The sequence below is a fragment of the Manacus candei genome, unplaced genomic scaffold (genome assembly GCF_025592945.1).
Source record: "Manacus candei isolate 608988 ecotype Guabito, Panama unplaced genomic scaffold, ASM2559294v1 h1tg000002l, whole genome shotgun sequence".
Classification (NCBI taxonomy): Eukaryota; Metazoa; Chordata; class Aves; order Passeriformes; family Pipridae; genus Manacus; species Manacus candei.
The window spans coordinates 3,051,804-3,071,860 of record NW_026138050.1 but is presented as its reverse complement, the minus strand read 5'-3'; the positions used below and the strand labels follow the sequence as shown (position 1 = coordinate 3,071,860).

Genomic DNA, 20,057 nt, shown 5'->3' with positions numbered 1-20,057 from the left:
TTTTGTTCATTTTCTTGATTTCTCACCAGTTTGCATGGATTTCTTTTTAAAATGGGTGCTCAATTCCAGACATCATCCAGCTGAGGTTTACCTGTCACCAGAGCAGAATAATGACCTCCAGGCTTTCTCCTATTCCTATTAAGTTTCAAAATACTGTTTGTCTCTGAACTACAGCTCAAGATCAAGTTGTCTAGGCCGAGTTGCTGTAGCCATTGCTCTTTTTCTTGTGTTTGTCCACTCAGTTTTTCTTGTTTCCTACTTCACAATTGTTCTTATTGAATTTAATTGATTTCAGATAGTTTCTCCCCTTTAACAAGTTGCTCTTGAATTATTGTTTTGTCTTCCAATTACATTTGCACTGTCTTGATGTGGTTTGTCCCTTCTCTAAGTGTATGTTGTGTGATGTCACCGAGCTATTGAATAAAAATAGCGAATACAATCAATTCCCTGTTAACTAAGAGGTGTGGGGACAAACTAAATGCTGGAAAAACATTATTGGTGTCTCAGTAAGTGCTGTTGTTTTCATTGTGGTGTGGATGAACTAGATCCTCCTCATAGACATGCTAGAAAAATGTGTTCATCTCTGCTGCTGAACTGCTACAAACATCCTTGTGCATTTTATCCTGACAAGCTAATGTAGGTGGGTTCTTGCTTAGTGGTAACTTTTAATGGATTTATGAATAAAATTTAATGGAGAAAAAGAACAAAATCATTGACTTTTGAATGGCAATCCTAACACAACATAAAGGATAAATCTGCAAAGTCTCCTGTGAATGCTGAGGTCACTCCAGAACTACCCAGCTGCACACAAATATGCCAGAAACTACCAAAAAAAACAAAAAAAGACTTAAAGTTTCCATGTGAACCTGAATAAAGTACTTAAACATGCTTTTAAGTGTTGGATTTAAGTCAAAACACTTAAAGTGAGATTTTTCTTACAGACAGCAAAACTGGGAAATGTGAACTGCCGTGTTGGTTTGGAATTTTTTGAACCACTTTAAAATCTGAAGGGTGGGGGATTAACTCTCTTTTAGAAAAGCAAAACCCACTGTTGCTCAGGAGTGAGTACCTTAAGAAAAACAAGCATCTAGTTAAGGTTCCAGTGTGCATTCAGTGCATGGACTATATTTCCCCTTTTCTGTTTGTTTTGGTTAGATTGTTTTGTTTTGTTTTGAGTTGTCACTTACCAGCTCTAAAGCAAATTGTGCTGAGTCATTTCTTTGAATGGACTGACCAACCCGTGTTTGCCTCAGGATAAAGCTGTGTTAATAGTTAAACAGGTCAGTAATGAGGATGAATTCCACTTACTCTGCACAGCAGTGACATACCAAGAGTGAGAACTTTGAGTTTTGATGATTCATCCATATAAATAGTCCTTGTCTTCTGGTGCTGATGATACATACAGGAGGAATAATGACTATATATTCTGTTTCTTTCCATAGTTAATGATTTTGCTGTTTTATGTGCCATATTCTTCCCTCCTGTGTAGCAGCTTCTGGACTCCAGGATTACAACTGGAAACAAACTTAAGGACAGTTTCCTTTTGTACACATAAGCAAATTTTTTGCTGTTGAGCAATCTGTTACTTCAGTAGTAATGGAAAAAAAAATTCAGTGATCCAGAGTCCTTATGCTAGAAATTGGAAAGTTAAAGATGGGATTTCATTTAGAATGCAAATATTTATTTTCTGTGATTTTTTTTTTCTTCTAGAAAGCCCTTTCTGATGTCATTGCCTTTCTGCTATGTAGGGGTTGCTAAACTCCTAGTTTTTGGTGCAGTGCATAATGCAGTGTGTCTAAAATAGTCCTATAATTTATTTTCTCTCTGTTAACAGGAGTGGTTCCTCATAGTCTTATGCTGGCTGGTTCTGTTCTCAGTGTTTATTATCAGTTTTATTATCAGGGCTTCTGAATGGAAGGGGCTGGCTTTTATTTGACTGCTGTCAGTGCCAAATGAAAATATTTGTGAAAACAGAAAAAAGAAATCCAAATGTGTATAACAGTATTACCTAAATTCAATGTCCACTGACATCCTCCCAAAACTTCAGGGTTCAATGGTCTGTGAATCTTGATGCACACACACATAAACAGGATATTTAATAGGTATTTTTAGGTAATGGAATGATACTGAAATATTTATATTGATATATAAGATACATACAAGATAAGATATATAGAAAATTTGAAAATTTATCACAAATCTCTTCTTATAAGCTAAAAAATGCTGCTCTAGAACTCTGTTCTGACTTGTGACTTCACTTAAAAGTCAGGAAGGGCAGAAGAGTGAGTGAAACTCTCCAGGTTGTGCCTGTTGGTGATGGAATAGCTTGGGGGTGGGAGGTGAGTGTGTGGGAGCTACAGCTCAGGAAAGGGGGCTTGTTTCAGAAGGGATTTGCAGTGATTCAAACAGCAGTGACTGACCTGGCAGCCCTGAATAGCTGAAGAAGAGTCAAGTCAGAAAAATAAAGACAGGGGAACTTGAGCACATTTTCACCTGGTTCAGCAGTAACTCAAAGAGGAAGGATTATTGCCCTGAGTGTTCATCTTAATTTCTTTGATCTGTCATGTAATCCCTTCCTTACTCTTGCTGTCAAAACTACTCTGTTGAAAAATGATTTACTGCTTTACCAATGTGAATCAATGAATTAGTTTGAAGGACATTTTTTCAAGCAGTTGTCTCTCAGCTTGTCTGCTAATTTAAGATTCCTTAAATCCCAAGGAAGGGGCTGGTATAAGCAGTATGGTTGTAACCTCCTTGTGCTGATCCACTGCAGGGCAGAGCAGGATGCCCTTGGGGACTTGGGAAGGGGGTGTCAGTGGGAAGTGGAAGTGATAAGCCTGCGAGATGAGAGAGGGTCAGGGCAACAAGGAGATGCAATGGCAGGAAGCCTGGAGCTGCATCCTTGGTGTCCTGATCTTGTTGCTCAGCACTGCTCTGGGGGGATGGTCTTGTCACCTTCGTGCTGTTCTTTAGTGTCACTGGGTTTGCTGTTGTGGAAGCTCCTGGAGCACTTGGGGTTCATTCATTATTTTTGTGTATCTGGATCTCACCACATCTTTTTCATTCATTTAACTGAATTGTTTTAGTCTAGTCTTCCAAAGCCACATATTTATTTTCCCTTCCTACTCCCTTTTCTTGTTTAGTGAGGAGTTTTTCCTTCCCCCTCCTGGATCATTTTCATTTTTATGGTAGATTACGTGTTCTGTGTTTGCTGGAGGTAGATAATGTTGAATTGTTCAGTTAGTTTTTAAGATCACGTGGTTGAAATGTTTTCATTTAATTTGGCTGTGGCAAAAATTTCTGTAGCTTTTTCTTAAACTGTTGTCAAAATAATTTCATACCTCAGTGTGTTATCATGTAGTTTGTAAAAAATGTTCTGTAAAAAATCTCTGAAAAAAATCTCTGAAAAAAACCTGTTCTAGTACATTCAACTCATCATTCCCACTTCTGCAGTTACTGTGGGTTTTAGCCTCTGAGAAAGGATGCTCAGCTGAGGTTGGTGGAAATAAATTCCCCAAAACTGCATGGTTGGGGTTTTTTTGATCTCATGTGATCACTGGTGTCACGGAATGTGATACATTTTCCTGTGTGGACTTGTAATTTCACGTCTCTGCATACTGCTGCTTTCTGAAATGAGTATTTTTGTATTATTATTTCAAAAGGGATTATCTTTTCAGAATAATTGCTGTCACTAACCCCATTAGCAAAACTGCTGCTCCTGGTGTGCAGGTGGAACAGAAGTGTGTTGTTCTGACCGGGCCAGTGTTTGTAACAGATCCATTCTGGTCATGTCTGGTGTGTTCTGCACCTGAAACTTGAGAGCTGAGGGAGAATTTGGGCTTAGTTTTAGGTGCTAGGAAGTAGGGCAGTTCTCTCTTGAAATACATTTTCAGAAAGATGCTCTTAGATGGTGTTGCCAATTCCTGTTGGATGAACATAGGATGAAAACCCAAAATTATTCCAGAAATCATCATTGCTCTGCTACACTGTTTGCTTCCAAGGGTTATGTTGAACTCTCTCTAAATATTTCAGTGAGCTCTTCCTCAGCTTGCACTGACTTGTGATGCTGTCTGATGGAGCTGCAGGGAAACATCAACACCAGATGGGGGACTGGGAGGACTGGGGGTAGGAGACAAAAATTGCTCTAAGGTGTTGCCAACCTGTCCTTAATGTATAAAGGATCTCAAACTGGCTGTTCTTCAGTGCATCTGAATGATCTCCTGATTGTCTCACCAAGGTGAATTATACAGTGACCAATGTGCTTTCTCCCAGAACCTTTGTTCAAATCAATCACAGGTTTCTGTGGGGTAACATTTGTTCAGACTGGTTTGTTTGGTGTCTTTCCTACCCCAGCACGAAGCCTGGGCTTAGAGACAAACAGAACCTCTCCCAAGAGGGCAAGATTGGGTTTACTGTATTTTGTATTCATGTGTGGTCCTCTCATTTCCCTGCTTCCCCACTTTTAATAGCTGTACAGTTGCATTTCACAGAGAAGTGGAATTTCCTTATCTTGTCTTGGATTTTTCATCTCTCCTGCGTGGGTGGACTGGCAGAACCAGTGTTCTGGATCTCCCCGTGTCCCAACAAGCCTTGTTACCCAGTCCTGCAGATCTCTTCCTTTGAGCATTGGGAAAAACAGAACCATTACTGGAAGAAGATGGAAGAACTGAAGCTGACCAAGGTAAGCCAGCTGCTCAGAACCCAGTCTTGAGACTAAATGTACGAAGAATTTCCCAGGTGGATTTCCCTGTGCTCAAGGCATTGCAGAAGTAGATTTCTTGCTTGTGTGCTTAAGCCCTGCCAGCCCAGCTTGTGACAGAACAAGAGCAGTGGTTGTACTCCATGTGTTATGATTAAAGGAAATTTAATTTATTCCAATATTTACATTTACATCAGCAAGGTTCAGAAGTAAAACTGCTTTTCTGTTAACTGCTTATCACAAGGACACACATCTGCGTGTAGAATATTTTAAGAATCTCACTGGTTCCTTTTGCTCATTTCAGAAGCAGTTTGTAAGAAGCAGAAATAAAGATAATGCTATGAAGCACAGCAGAACTTTGCAAAATACCAGAGCTTTATTATTACTAGAGGTTGGATCCTGTTGGCAATTCCTAGACAGTCACTCCTCTCTACAAATACTGTCCACTGATTAGATGCTGCTGGAGACCACTGCTGGTGCTGGCAGAAGTGAACTGCTGCATGTGAGGTTTTGGCATATTTTTTTTCTGTTGATTTATGACCCACATGTTGCAATGCTTGACTATTGCAGCTGAACATTGCCAGGCTTTATTAATGGGCAGGGAATAGGTGTGGCAGGCACAAATCTTTTCAATTCTTAATGTATTATTGACCAGAATGCTGTATAGGCTGAAATTTTTAGCTGTTTTTCTTTCCAGTAAAACTCATTTTTTCCCATAAAAGTTAAACACAACAGGATGTGTTGTTCTGAGTTCTGTCAGCTCTTTCAGTTTAAGTACATCCAATTTTGATATTTTCCAATGTGCTGCAATTAGTTACTCAGTACCTGGGCTGTAGTTCAGTGCCTTGTACCTGTTTTATTTCAAACATCAGTTTGAGACAGTATAGCAGCTGCAGTCATTGCTCCCACAAGGATAAGATTGATGTGTGCTCCTTTTACTTTTTCCCATTTCAACCAAGTAAGTTCTCATGTTTTGCTACAAATCACCACTTACTGATTTTTATGAGGGTTTGGAGTATTCACGTTTCAGCCTTGTCTGTTTTGCAGGTTGCTTTGTCTCGGTTCACTCAAGTGAAGTCATAGCACATGAATCACTCCATTTAGAGCCATGAAAAACTGACACCAAGCAAGTAGAGTAATCCAAGAGCCTTCTGAGTTTGACACCTGTAACTTGTCTTCTGGTGGCAACTTTGAGGAAGATTTGATTCTTGTGGTCACAGGGAAAGGCGGTCCAGCCACAGGCATGTAATAAATGATGCTTAATAAATGATTCCAAAAAGCTGCCTTTATGTGTTTGCTTTTGTGACTGCTCTATTAGCTACCAAAAAGAAAAGTTCTAGGGTGAATCTCTGGATTTACTGCTGGTTTTCCACTAGTTTTCTGTGCTGAACAGGCTGACTTGGAAATCTGGTTCTAACCAGAGGGAGAAATAGGGAGAGACTCTTCTGCTTCCCGAAATACCCTGCATGTGAGGGAGCCTTCCAGCCTTCTGTGTGCACAGCCTGTGATTTAAATAAAACCACTCAATTTTAAATGGCAAAAAAACCAGGGGAGAGGTAGGCAAGAGGTACCAACCAAACATTTCTCCACTCACACAGCACGAACACCCTCCTGTTGAGACGTTGTTTGCAGAGACCAGACTGGGCACTGAAATAGGATTGTGTACCAAGCTGAAGCCTCACACCATATTTCAAGCTGCTCCAACAAATTAACTATTTAACACTCTGCTAATGTTGTGCACACACTTATTGCCTCCCAGCATGAAAATAAAGCGAATAATTGCAATAAGCTGCTGCCCAGTAGAAGTCACTGTAATATAATGAGAAACTTTGTCCTGAGAGTAAACAGAAGGAACAGGAAGCTGTGGGGAGGAGGTCAATGTTGCATTAGAGCAGGAAAAAAAATTTAGGAGTGCTCTGTGTCCATGCCTTCAGCTCAGTGAGCAGTTCAAGCTGATGTAGGGCTGATTCTCCTCGGTAACGTAGCAACTGGACCACACCTCCTCCTGCTGCAGGATGCTAAAGAGCCCTTTGAGCACTATCTGCTGTACTGCAAGGGAACTGCACTAGTTCTAATTACCACAGCACTGCCAGCTGATAATTTTTTTTTTCCCTTTTGGAACCACAAGGAAATTCTTCGTTCTCTGTCAAGTAATCCTGTTTTTTCTTTCGATGTTTCTGTAGTAATCCTATTTATATTGCAGGAGAGGACTATGTTAATTTTAGATCAATACCAGAATTGTATCTATCGGTGCATTTTATCTCATTTCAAAGTAAGTTTTTGATTAAAAATAAGCATTCTTGTCCACCTGGTGCTCTTCTTGTTTAGCACTCCTGTATGGTATAATGTTAACATTTTGGAAGAATACTCAAGGATTTGAGCATGTTTTTCTTCTCACTTAGACTTTGCAAATGACTGAAAAGCTTTCCCCACTCCTAACCTCTCTTCTGTTGTGCAACAAAAGAGCTTTCCTTTAAGCATCTTGGTTTCCAAGCACAAGAAATCATCTCTGGGCATTACTGAGCATTGACTTAAGGTGTGATGAATCCTCTTATGCCAACTTGAATTTTTTGATGTCTGCTGTAGATTAATGTTTAATTTACCTATAACGAGTGTGGAATTAGTGTTGTTCAGAGTTTTCTCTTTTAAGGTGGTTTTGTTCCAATCTTGGGTTTTATACAAAAAAAAAAAAATCTTCTGAGTCTGCATTGGATGTCACAGCCTGACTCTGTTTGTCAGGGCTGTTCCCTTTGCTGCCTGCCTTAGAAAGATGATTGCTGCATTATAATACTATAAAAACCTTATTCTGGCTTCGTGACCTGCATGAGGGAAAGCCTTTTTAAACCCTCTGAAAACTTACTTATTGATTTATTTAAATGTATTGTTCTCTTACCGTAGTGACTTACCAGCTGCTGTCATTGCACTCCGGTATCAGCTCGGGGAGGGACATGTTTTGGTGACATGTAGCAAAACTGCCATTGCAAAATAATGCTATTGGTGGTGGTGTACTTGGGGCTTTCCTTATTTCTGAGAATTTAAGAAACAAATCCTAGTGTAGTTCAGAAAGCTTCTGCAGCCCCTCATGACTTGAGTACAACAAACCCAGTAGCCTCCCTAAGCCAGTATAAAACTGTACTTGGAGCTGTGCATCTACAGCAGAGCTGTGGCAATATTGTGAAAATATATAAAAATGCAAATACACCGTTTTGTTTCCTCTGTAATGCTTATGCATCCCCTCCCCCTTTCTGTCTTTATAGGTCTACGAGGGCTAATCAATCTTGGGAACACATGTTTTATGAACTGTATTGTCCAGGCACTTACCCACACTCCACTGCTGCGAGATTTCTTCCTCTCCGACAGGCACAAATGTGAAATGCAAAGCCCCAGCTCATGTCTGGTCTGTGAAATGTCTACACTCTTTCAGGAGGTGAGTGTTGTTTGCCACAAAGCATCACCTTTCCACAGGTGCCATTTGTCCCCCCCCCCAAAAGGAATTGTGTTCTATTTGCAAATATAAAGGGAATGTAAGTCCACGTTTCCCCTCAAGGTGTAGCAAAACAGAGCAGTAAAGATTGAGACCCTACTGTCAGTAATACCCAGCTGCTGTAAAGGAAACTAATGGCCTTTCATGGCCTATTCTGAAGTCACCCTTGTTTAGGCAAAGGTGGTTTTGGAAATAATTACAGTGCTGCCTGCCCTTCTGAGACTGATCTGTGAGGCTTTAGTCTTAAAGCTGAATGTGTGCTTTAATTAAAGGTGCAAGTTGTAACTGGAAAATATGTCACGGGCTCTTTGGGTGATAATGGGAGTGAGAATAAAGCAGTAGTGTATAGCCTTGTGGTTTAAGGCACTGGATTATGTAGGTCTCTTTATGAATATTTTAAAGATATTCAGTGCTTTCTCACAAGCAGAAACATCTTTGCTGTCACCTCTTCCGTGCAAACCCAGTAATGGCCGGGAAGGAGGTGTAGAAAAGTGAATGTGTTGCTGTAATTTGTGTTTTCCCTGTACAAGCTGCTCTTCTTTCCCTTTCCCACCCAGGTGACTGGCTTTGCAGTGTGTCTTTTTCTGTAGGTCTGGTCTGTGCTGTATGAGACAGGCACAGGCTTTTCCTTAATAAAATAGTCAAAGAGCTTTATTAACTCTCTTAATTCCACATTAGCAATGTAAGGATTGTGGCTACATGTGGGCTTCTAGCTTTAAAATGTCTCTAAAAGCAAACAAATTCAGTTCTGTGCCTTTCCCTCAGTGATAGATCTGCTTTATTGGTAAGTAAAAATAAAACCACCCACAAAAACCAAACAAAAAAATGCTGTAGTACGTGCTGTCATGGAGTATTTAGGATTCTGGAACTGTTTGTACACAGAGCAGGTTTTCTGTGTATGTGCTGTCATGGAAATTTGTTCTAACAACCTCAACCAACCTATAATAGCTTTACCTTTATCTTGTGATTTTCAATTTGTTTTTACTCCTGTGCCTTTTTCACCAGAGATGATTCTTTTTGGTCACTGCAGGTGAGTTAAACACACACAGAAGGTAAAGCCCCCCCTTAGCTGTTTGAGTAGAAAGTTCTTTTCTGCTCATACTCAGCACTGCAGGGAATTTGCAACATTTCACGCTGCTTATCAGTCATTAGTTGCATGTTTTATTTCTTATTTTTTGTTCTGGTTTTCAGTTGTTCCCAAGTCTGTCAGGAAAGGAGGTAAAAACAAAAGGCAGGCAGACCAATAGGTAGCAGCTGCAGGATTATTGAAAACAGATGTGCAGTTAAATGGGGAAATACCACAATGCCTAGATAAAAAAAATTAGTTGTGGTATAGAAATACCAGTTTCTGTACACTGTTGATATGGAAACCTATTTGCTTATTTAAAAAAAAAAAGGAACTGTTATAATCTTGATATCCTTTCATCAAGTTGTGATATAAGGTCTCATGCTGATGAATATCACCACACTCTGTTTACACACACACATTTTTAAGAAATCCCTTGGGAAAGGGGAAATGAGTGTTACATTACAGATTGAGAGGCTGGAGGAAAGATCAAGACTCTCTAGGTAATGATTTTTGTTTCCATTTTTGTGTGTGGAGCCCTGTTGATGGCCTAGGATGGCTTTTGTTAGTATGAGCATGGAACAAAGAACAGGCTGTTATCCAAAATGGGGCTTAAATGCAGCATTTGCATCAGTTTCAGTTGTAATCGAGTTTAATTTCACACACCACTTTGGGGAGCTCAGCCTTCATTCTCCCCAATCAAAATTCATGCCTACACTTGTATTAATTCTAATAATTAATGTTGTGCAGCATGGGGGGATATGGACGAGGGAACAGCCATATCTGTGGTATCAGACTGTGGAGACAGCAGTAATATCAGTCCTTATTTCATCTTAAATACTGCAGCCCTGTGCTGTGGGAGGACACAAAAAGTGACTTGACCTCCTTGAAGTAAAACTAGAGCTTAGTCCTCACGAGCAAAGCTTTAGGGTCTGCAACCAACTTGGTGTATTGTAACTGGTGAGCAGGAAATACCTTGTTGTGTTTATGGCTCTGTCAGTACCCGTTGTAAAATTCTGGTCCCGGTGAGTTTTAATTTCTCTACATTCGGAATTAAAATGGAAATCCTACATTTTTTAGAGCAGACTGGTGATCCCAGCTCTTTGCAGTAGTTATGATGAAGGTTCCTATGCTGCCTTTGCAGAGCTGAGGTCTGAGTGAAGGAAAGCAAACCATCAGAGATCTCAGGGCTATGGTTAAGAATTCCTTTGTAATTGAATTACCAGGGAAACTTTGATTCAGGTTCTGTCTTGTTTCTACGTAGCTTTCCCACTGGGATTAACTGTGTGGTTATCCCAAGGCATCTCACCCAGGGACAAACAATCAGGGCAAGGGTTAACTTCATCTCCCCTCCACCCTGCTTTTCTGAAGGTGTGATCTGAGGCAAATGGAATGCCAGGGGATCTGGTGAGTGCCTGAGTGAGAGCTCTCCAGGACAAAAAGTAACATTAAGTAAAGCTTTTACTATGCCTAAATAAGCAAGTTTTGCTCTTTTGCTTCTTAAACAGAAAATGCTTGTTCCTTTTTTTAATGTTTAAGATCATGTAATTATATGGGTTGAGTGATTTCTCAGTGACAGATAGAAAGCTACAAACTTCTTCCACCTTGAAGTAGGTTGGTGCTGAGTAAAGAGGATCAGAGGGTTCTCAGGACTGAGGTGTTTTTTTCCTGGTGGCTTTTCTTGCAAATATGCCAGGCATTGATCTCTGTTTGTTTTAAAATTTATCTGACTGCATCAATTAACATTCTCATTTCTGCTACCTGAAACCTATTTCTCAATAGAACACTGCATAAGAAAAGGAATGAAAAGGATTTGGGAAAAACAGATAGTGGTGAAACTGGATGGAGGGAAGATAAAACACACGCAATCCATTCGTTGAGCCTTTTGGCTGAAAGGGTTTGTGCACTCATTTTTACCTGCTGCTATTTATGTTTTAGTTTTACTTCACCAATGAAAATTAATTTCAGGATGGTCCACACCCTAAGGTTTATCTAAATCCTTTCCAAAATGACCACTCAGGAAGTAGGATTAGCAGATCTGTATCTCTGTATGCTCTGTGACTGGAATAGCAAGAATACCTGGGAACAGAGCAGAATGCAGTGCATCCACTCAGAGGTGGAAAGAACAAACCCTTCTTTTTTTCCCATCATTACTCATCCTCCTGAGCCTATCACAGTGCACAGCACAACTACAGGAAGAGTTGAGAAGTGAGGACAAAAAGGGAAACTAATAAGATGATTTATGGCTTTGATATCTGAAGACAGTACTGGTGAAGCGGCTTATTTATAAACTAAGTTACAACAAAGGTACAAGAGGGGGGAAAAAAATGTAGTTAAGGCTCTTAGTCAGAGGCCTTGCATTTTGTCATGGAAAACACAGAGTTTGTGCTGATTTAGTAAAACACTTTCTCTGAAGTAAGTGTAGAACATACAGAGTTCATGCAAGCAAAATTGATTTTTGTGACCACTTGAACCTCTTTGGGAAACCTCCAGAAGGTGTTCTGTTATTCTGAAAGGTGCATGTGTTACACACTCCCTTCATCCCCTGTAAATTGCCAGAATGTTTAAAGTCTTAATTGAGAACCAATTTCCAAGAGGAGGTTTTACCTTCTCAAATTGGACTGGAACCTGGTACAGGATTTCTGCCTATAAATTCTTAATTACACAGCTCAGAGACTGTTTAGTTGATACATATGCAGGATAATTGGGAAACTTCTGTACATGTTTTTGGCAGGAGGAGGAGGAAGAAGTACAGATGTGTATGATGGGGTTTTTTGTTTTAAAACCTTACTGGTGCCTATATATTTTTGGTAACAATAATGCAAATTACGAAGCCTAGAATCTTCTAAATCCCATATAAACTCTTCTTTTTAGAACCCAAGAGCATGTGTTTTTAAGTGGAAAAACAAAACTACTGTTGCTTGGGCCGTGTGTAAGAATGAAAGCTTTGAATCCTGGTTTAGCTTTTCCTTTCCCCCACCCCTTTTTTTCCTGGAACAGCAGTTAAACAGTGTATTACCCAGCACTTTCAAATTGCTCACACTAGTTCTCTCCAATATAAGCAACCCATACTGCAGAATTGAAAACGAATCTAAACAAAAAAAAAATTATGTTTAAATTACGTTTGGAACAGTTGTGCCATTGAAGTGCTTTAAATGTGACTTGCAAATACATCATTATTTGTATTTGCACACTTTACTGAAAAGGTTGGTATAATAGTGATGGAACAAGACTTTACATGGACTTTTTTCCTTTTTGTGGATTGGAACAGCTCTGATAGGCTGCCCTTACCAGCAACAAGGAAATGACAGAGATGGGATGGATTTTTTTTTTTTTTTATACATTCCAGCTAAAACATTGCTGTCGAGTGTGCTCAGATCCCTTTGTTTCATTTTACATTCATTTGAGCAGTGAAAGCTTTTCCCCACCCCATGTTCTTACTGGGTGGGTTTCTCGTTTCTGTATGATAATAGTTTATAATTTGATAAAGCTTCTTGTTACCTCTCATCCTACTGAAGCACCGCAGAATGCAAAAGCTGCTGGCAGGTCTCATGTCTGCAGTGCTGTAATTACATGGAGTGCTGGTGGTTAAAATGACCGGAGAGCTCTGGGACTAATTGTAAGGAGTGACAGAACAGGGAAGTTTTATTGCTGCAGTTCCCTGAATTATGTTGAGCAGCAGCTGCGTCAGCAGATTTCAATTACCACACTCCTGCTCCAGTCCCTCGGTGTCATTCTTGTTGGCATCAGAGTTAACTATTGATCTTTGTATTTATGGAAGCATTTTGTGGGGTTTGGCTGCAGAGGTGCAGTTTCTTGTTCGGGAAAAGCGTCACTTGCAAGGAAGAGATTTGTTTGGGAGCAAATAGACTGTAGCCACGTAGAAAACCCTACAAATGTGAGGACTGGATGAAAATGAAAAGATTGTACTGCTTTTTGCCAACCTGTCCCTTAAACACAGTCTGTTTTCTCTCAGCGGGTTTGTAGCACAGTGCCTGTGTTTGCACTTATATGAAATGCTCAGAGACTGTGAAGGGAGAAGCTCAGGGCTGGGGAAGGAAGCTCACTTTTCCAATGAGGATGAGAAATTGTGTGCTGATGGAGGTTTAAATCTTATTTTCGTCCTGTGTATTTGCTGCTTACTGTCTTCTGTTTGGGAAGAGTAACTGAGAATAAACCGCCATCGATTTGATGGGATCTTGGGAAAATGTAACTGTGGTGTTGCAGGCAGCATTTACTGGCAAATACCTTTCCCAAAGGTGAGAGAAGGCAAAATGACTTAAAAATAATACTCTGCCAAGTGAATAAATGCTTGTGGGCCCGTTCTGACTCCCTGTAGGAACACCACAAGCATCCCTGTTTTACTTTTGGAACTGGTATCATGGCACAGAAATAAAGGAAGGGCTGAACCCAGGGAAACACAGACCCTTAGCATGGATGTTTTTTTGGCTTTTTTGGGGGGGGCTGGGTTGTTTGGTTGGGGGTTGTTTGGTTGAATTTTTTTAAGTGGGATCTGGCTATTTTTTTAATAAAAAAAAAGTCTGTAGGTAGTTATCTGCCCTCCCCTTGTGTACTGATTTACCTCCCCAGCTGTGTGTCACCACTCTTCAGTGGGGTTTCACATCACGGGTTTTGCTGACGGAATAATTTGTCTCTGCATTCTCTAATGTGCTTCTGGCAAAATCACCTGGGGCAGTTTCAGTCACTGCTGGAGCCAGCTCATCAGATTTTGACTGGAGCAGATGAAGGAGCAGATGCAGGAGCTGGTCCAGGACCAGATCCCAGGCAGTGACACCCCGATGGTGTCACCCGGAGCAGGGATGGCAGCTGGCTCTGGGAATAGGTGTCTGAAGGGGTGCCTTCAGCTCTGCAAACAGCTGGCTCAATAAGGTTGTTTCTAAAGCCTTGTGCTGGTAGAGCTATACAGTGAAAGGCCAGTCCTGGCATGAGGCTACTGTTCTTCTTGGAAATTTTTCCATTAAAAAATGGACTGTGCACAGCCTTTGGATGCAGTTTCCATGGATCAGGGGCTGGCCGACCGTTGGCATCTAATTTTCTTATCTTCAGTGTTTGTCCTATTTGTGGGGGGCATTTCATTCACATAATTTATGAATGAAATTGCTAATCCTTTGCAGTTGTAGGATTTTTAATTTCTTCCCCCACCCCAGGCTATTTTAATAACAGCCAGTGGTATCAATAAGCAATTTTTGAGTGATGTTTGTGTCTGTCTACCCCACTCCCTGCGCCCCCACATTTCTCTGGCTAATCCATCACAGCATGATGGAATTCCGAGGGAGAAAACTGAGGTGCTCAGTTCTGAGATCACTTCTCCAGCAGTCTGTGACAAAGAGCTGTCTCTCTGTTTTATTGTTAAGGCCATCAGAATTAAACGGTTTAAACTGATCTGACTAATTGCGCTCATTTAACTTTTTAATAATTGAATGCACCGAGGCTGTGTAAGTTGTTAACAGTCATGTCCTTCTCTTTGCTTTGAGCAGTTTTACTCTGGGCACCGATCTCCTCACATTCCATATAGGTTATTGCACCTGGTATGGACTCACGCACGGCATTTAGCAGGGTACGAGCAACAAGATGCACACGAGTTCCTCATTGCTGCATTAGATGTGCTACACAGACACTGCAAAGGTAAGGCTTGTGCTGAGGCTTCAATCAACCAGGAATGTTGGATCAAAAGGAGGTAGAACGATCTCTTCTCAAGTATAGTGCCAGCACAGCACTCTTAGCAAATGTTCGGTAGATTTAAAATATTTATAAATAAATAAACCAATCCCACTGTCGAAAGTTACCAAGAATTAGGAGGAGACAAGCCTGTACATCATTTTGAATCCCCATCATGTTCTTCTGTTACTGATTGTGAGTCACTGTCTTTTCTTTTAAATTGCCATTTTAATTCTATTTATACTTGAGGTAGTTAGAACTCTTACTCAGTGTGTCATGGGACTGATGAAAATAACAGAGGAAAGGCTATGGCTTAATATTATTCTTAATATTATTCTGCTTAAATATTAACCTGTCCCCTATATTTATGATGCCAAATTGCTGGTAGAAATGTGAATAAGGAAAGAAATGAGAGGGTTTAGTGTCTCATTTTATTAGTCTGTGTATAACAATCCATAATTGTACAATACAATAAAAATATTCAGTGATATGCTTTTAGACGTGAAGTAGGTAAGTCCTGATTTTGTAAAATCCTATGAATTTATGTGTTTTGTGTTAGTTAGCTGAACTCAGTCTGAACTGAGTATTTCCCAATCTGCCAGTGTTTGCTCTAGCTTGGTTCAGTTATGAAGCACAGGAATTTTTCCTATTCCTCTAAGGGAAAAGTAGTCGGCTTGATACCAGCAGAACAAACAAAAAAATCCTTAGTCACTAGAAAGAAGCTTTAAAGCACTCAACTTCCCTCAAATGCTCTTAGGAAAAGCACTTAGAGACTGGTTTTTTGGTTTATCAGAGGACTGTCAAAGGGAGGGCTAATGCTGCTTCTCTGAACCTTTGTGAAGTCTTCCTTTTATCTCTGAGATAGCCTTGCATGGCAGCACATGGGCTTGTTCAGATCCACAGTAGGTGCCTCCAAAAGAATCTTCTCCAAAAAAAGTACTGCTAAGGACAGGAGCACATAGAGCAGTTCTTTTGTAGTTATTGATATCTGTTATTGGGCAATCACTGAGCGACTTTCAGTAATCCTAATTAAACTGGTGTGGAAGTAGGGTAAAGAACAGAATCTACTCAAATACTGACCTCTCCCTTCCCAACACTGAGCAAACTTATCTGCAAAGATAAATACTTCTTGGTTCCCATAAAGTTTCTGAATCATTGATATGACAAATCTGGAAGCTTTTTTCATCAGTTTTGCTATAAAATAATGTTCATACTTGTATACTTCCCCATTTGTTAGCGAAGAAGTGTTTGCTGCTCAGAATTGTAAAAAAACCAAACAACCAAACTTGCAACAATAAAGGTCCCTGAGCTCTTCTCAAAGTGATAATGAATCTGAAAAGACTTTTTTTTGAAAGTGTGGTTTGGCTTTAAATGAAAAATCTATCTGACGTATCTTCCTTGCCATCTGTGCACCCAGGTTTTCAAATTTCTGTTTCTAAAGAAATAAAGAGACTTTTATTTAAATATTGTAAATAATCTCCACCACATCAAGGTAATTTAAAAGAAGTGGTTGAGCAGTTGTATGGGAACCAAACAAGTTAATCTAAACCAGAATTTCAAGTATAGTCATGCAAAACCACATTTGGAATGAACTAGTTTTGAAGGTAATGAGAAAGTTTTCCCACTTGTGTATGCACATGGAATGCATGTGAAGGATACAGATGTAAAAATATTATTACTAATAGTGAGAATATGTCCTACAGCTACAATAAGCAAATAATACCTCCCCTGCCAATATTAAATATTTATTTTACTGAATGAAAAAAACTTTTAAAGCTTCCAGTCTAATAATCAAGTTTTACAATTAACACACAGTAAAGTAGAATAAAATAGTGGGGAAAACTTTGCCCTGGGTTTTGGACTTTATTTATGATAACCAAAGCTTCAGGTACCAAAGTAAATGGAAGTGCTCCTTAGGGATAAATATCCAGTGATATTTGTTTGGCTGGCATTGGTCACTTATCCCTTTTCCATTCCATTTACTCACCTTTCTAGGAAGTGTCCTAATGCAAGTCAGAGAAAGCTGTGAATGCTTCTTACTGATCTGTCACTGCCTAAATTAGGAAAAATACATGATGTTGATGTCCATTTAAAGATAAGACTTGTAATCCTGCATCCTATGAAGCATAAAATTAACTGCCCTGTGATGATTATGTGAGTTGGATGGCCCAGGTAGTTTTGTTTTGATTTGGTTGGTTGGTGTTTTTAATGCTGGTTGAATCTATACTTTGTTTCTGAATAAAAGGGATCAAGTCTATCATGCCTGTGCATCACTTGTTTTTCATTCCAACAGCTGGAGGGAGGTGATCTAACTGGAAAGTTGTATTTTGGTGGAAAAAAATATGTAAATGATGTGTATTTCTGCCCAGTCTGTAAAGTATTAGGTCAGCTTTTAGTCAACGTGACAGATACATCGTAATTACCAGCCCTGTGGAAGAAATTCAGGGTTCTAATTCTGCAAACTCCCACAGCAGTGAGGTTCAAATCATCCAGACACTTTGTAGTTTCCCAGCTTTGTCTCAGACATATTCAAACTTGGAGAAACTTAGATCAGAATTGTTATTTTCTTGTATGGAGCAATATTGCAACTCCAAAGGTAACATTCAGCCCAGAGACATGACTGGATGTGGGGGTTTCTTTATTAAAAGAGCACAACAATCAAGAGACAGAGATGGGCATTGGCACACACAGGTTCAAAAGGCAAGAGAAAAAAATTGAAGTAATTCTGTATTTTTATCCCAGACTTAATTCAGTTGTCTGACAAAAAGAAAGTAGTACTTCAAAACTGATTATTCCTCATTTATTTGGATTTCATGAAGCATTCTGCATTCACCTTTAACAAGGAGTGCTACAAAGGAAATCTGGAGCCTGGTGTGAGGTATCATGACAGAAAAAGGAATGGTGTGCTGAGACTGGGGAGGAAAACACTGCCCTGCTCTGTGAATTCTGCTTGATATTCTTAGGAACAGATACAGCATATGCTTCTGAAACATGTCATCTGCTATGATCCATATAGATCTGTGTGTACACTGCTTTGTCATAAATAACAAGCACATGCCCAAAACACTGGGGGCCAAAGTAAAGCAGAAATATTAACATTAATGTCTTATTTGATAAATGCCCCTTTTTAAATCTGACAGTTCTTGACTTCCTTTTTCTCATTTAAAAATACAGAATGGAAAATGGAGGCAGAACTTCTTTATTTTTATTTCAAAACCAAAAACAATGTTAGAAAGTTATTTGTAGCTGTTCTTACAGTTGCTATGTGTTATTTACCTTTAGTAGTATATTAAATGCCTGTGTATTTGAACACAAGTTAATATGCTTAGTTATTGCACAGACACAGCAGTAACTTTTGTGGCGTTTTTTGAGAGTTGCATTTAATTGGAATTCAAACTTGCAAACTCATCTGCCATTCTCATAATTACATTAGTGTGTACATTAATGTATTTTCAAGTTTGATTTTAGTCTTGTGCTGACCACTCTTAGAAGAAGCTGCTGATTTTTCCTGGTAAGAATTATGACCAGTTTTAAAAACAAAAATAAAACAAAACAAAAAAAAAGAAATTAAAACCTCCTTTTTGAGACAGAAATGTTGAAGGGAACCTTAACTTGAGCCCAACAATCTAGCAGCTTCTAGTTCTCAGCTGCATAATTTACCTCCTCTCAGCATCTGTTCCATATTGACAAGTGTGAGTAGGTGGTAATCTTACTCTTTTTTTTTTCCCTCCTCTCCAACCAAATGTCATGGGAAATAATGTTGAGTGGGTAATGCCCTTCTGTTTTGCTGGGAACAAGCCTGCCAGGGTATTCTTTGGAGACCCTCTCATCACTGATCCTGATTGACTTGGGTAATTGAAAAGGGAGAGCTGGTTCTCTCTGTAGGTGGGAATGGCTTGTCTGTTAAAGGTGCCCAACTGGGATGGTACCTGTGGTCCAGGAAAAAAATCTCTCAACGCTTGTTTTTCTGCTTCTGCCCCCTCAAAACAAACCAGAGGGAGATAATGTTTGGAATGGTGAGATTACAAGGACGTGTGGATTCTTTAAAAAGGAAAAGTGGAGTTTTTTTAAAGAAGGATAAAACCCAGCATTTTTTAAATGTTTTTTCTTCCTTTAAAGCTTCTAAGTGAGCTATTTTTGTAGGTGAGAGATGCCTTGTACAGTCTCTCTCCTGTGTGCCCTCTTCATTAGCTTAGCAGCATTGAGACTTTTAAAAGCTCTTAAGTTCAGTAAGATTTAACTGAAATTCCCAGCAAGAAATGCCTGAGAGGGGGTCTGATAACCCCCAGCTTGAACCTCAGTACACTTGAAATCTAATTTTGGAGCATTTTGTTCAAGAGCTGTTTTAAGGAAACAATGTGCTTTTCTTGGAAGTTCAAACAAAAGTTTCTAAAGCCTAAATCCGGCAGCTGAGGGAGAGCTTTCCTGAGGCATTTAGGATCTAATTAACTCAAGTGGCCTATTGCAGCTTAGTAGGTATCACCTATGGCTGCTTTTCCACACTTAGTATTAGGTAGAACCTTTGTCAGGTTATATAATATTCTCCAACAAACTTCTAAAACTTCACTGGAAAAAAAAAATAAATCTTATTTCTTCCTGCTGCAAGAAGACTCCAGCTAGAGCATCACAGTCACGAGGAAAGTGGTCTTTTGCCCTATGCTTTTAGTTTTTTCAGGTGGTTTTTTTTGACATTCTTGTCTAGAAATTAATTGGTTTTGAGAAATAGCTGTGATCTGAGGAGTCAGCATCTTAGCATTTTAGTTTCAGATATTAAATACTTCCAAGAAAGTTAAAGACACTGGGAAACATGGCCAAACGTAGTTCTGTCACAGCAGTTTCTGTTGTAGGAGATGGGAAGACATCTTAAAGATGTCCTTCACGAACTAATCAGCTGGTGCTGTGAAATAGTTGGGGTGTGCATCTCTGACTGCAAAACAAACCCAGTTGCATCCTACCCAAGGAAAATAAACAGTGCACAGCCTTGGAAATCAAAGGAAAAATGTATCACTCCTGGTTCACCTTTGGGGAATGGAGGGAGAAAGCTTTGAGCCTGAGAGCTGTACGAAGAAGTTTTTGGTTATTTAATGCTCTAGTTAGTATAAGAAAGCTGAATTGGCCTAATCTCAGCA

The 20,057-nt window shown here is 39.6% G+C and overlaps 1 protein-coding gene across 3 annotated transcripts in view; it reads left to right on the top strand.

The window, feature by feature from the left end:
• Positions 1–20,057, top strand: part of USP22 (ubiquitin specific peptidase 22) — a 96,887-nt gene that overhangs the window by 63,765 nt on the left and 13,065 nt on the right. For all 3 annotated transcript variants that reach the window (XM_051778265.1, XM_051778255.1, XM_051778276.1), the window contains 2 exons: positions 7,957–8,126; positions 14,748–14,895. In XM_051778265.1, the coding sequence (XP_051634225.1) occupies positions 7,957–8,126; positions 14,748–14,895 (318 nt within the window). The remainder of the gene's footprint in view (positions 1–7,956; positions 8,127–14,747; positions 14,896–20,057) is intronic.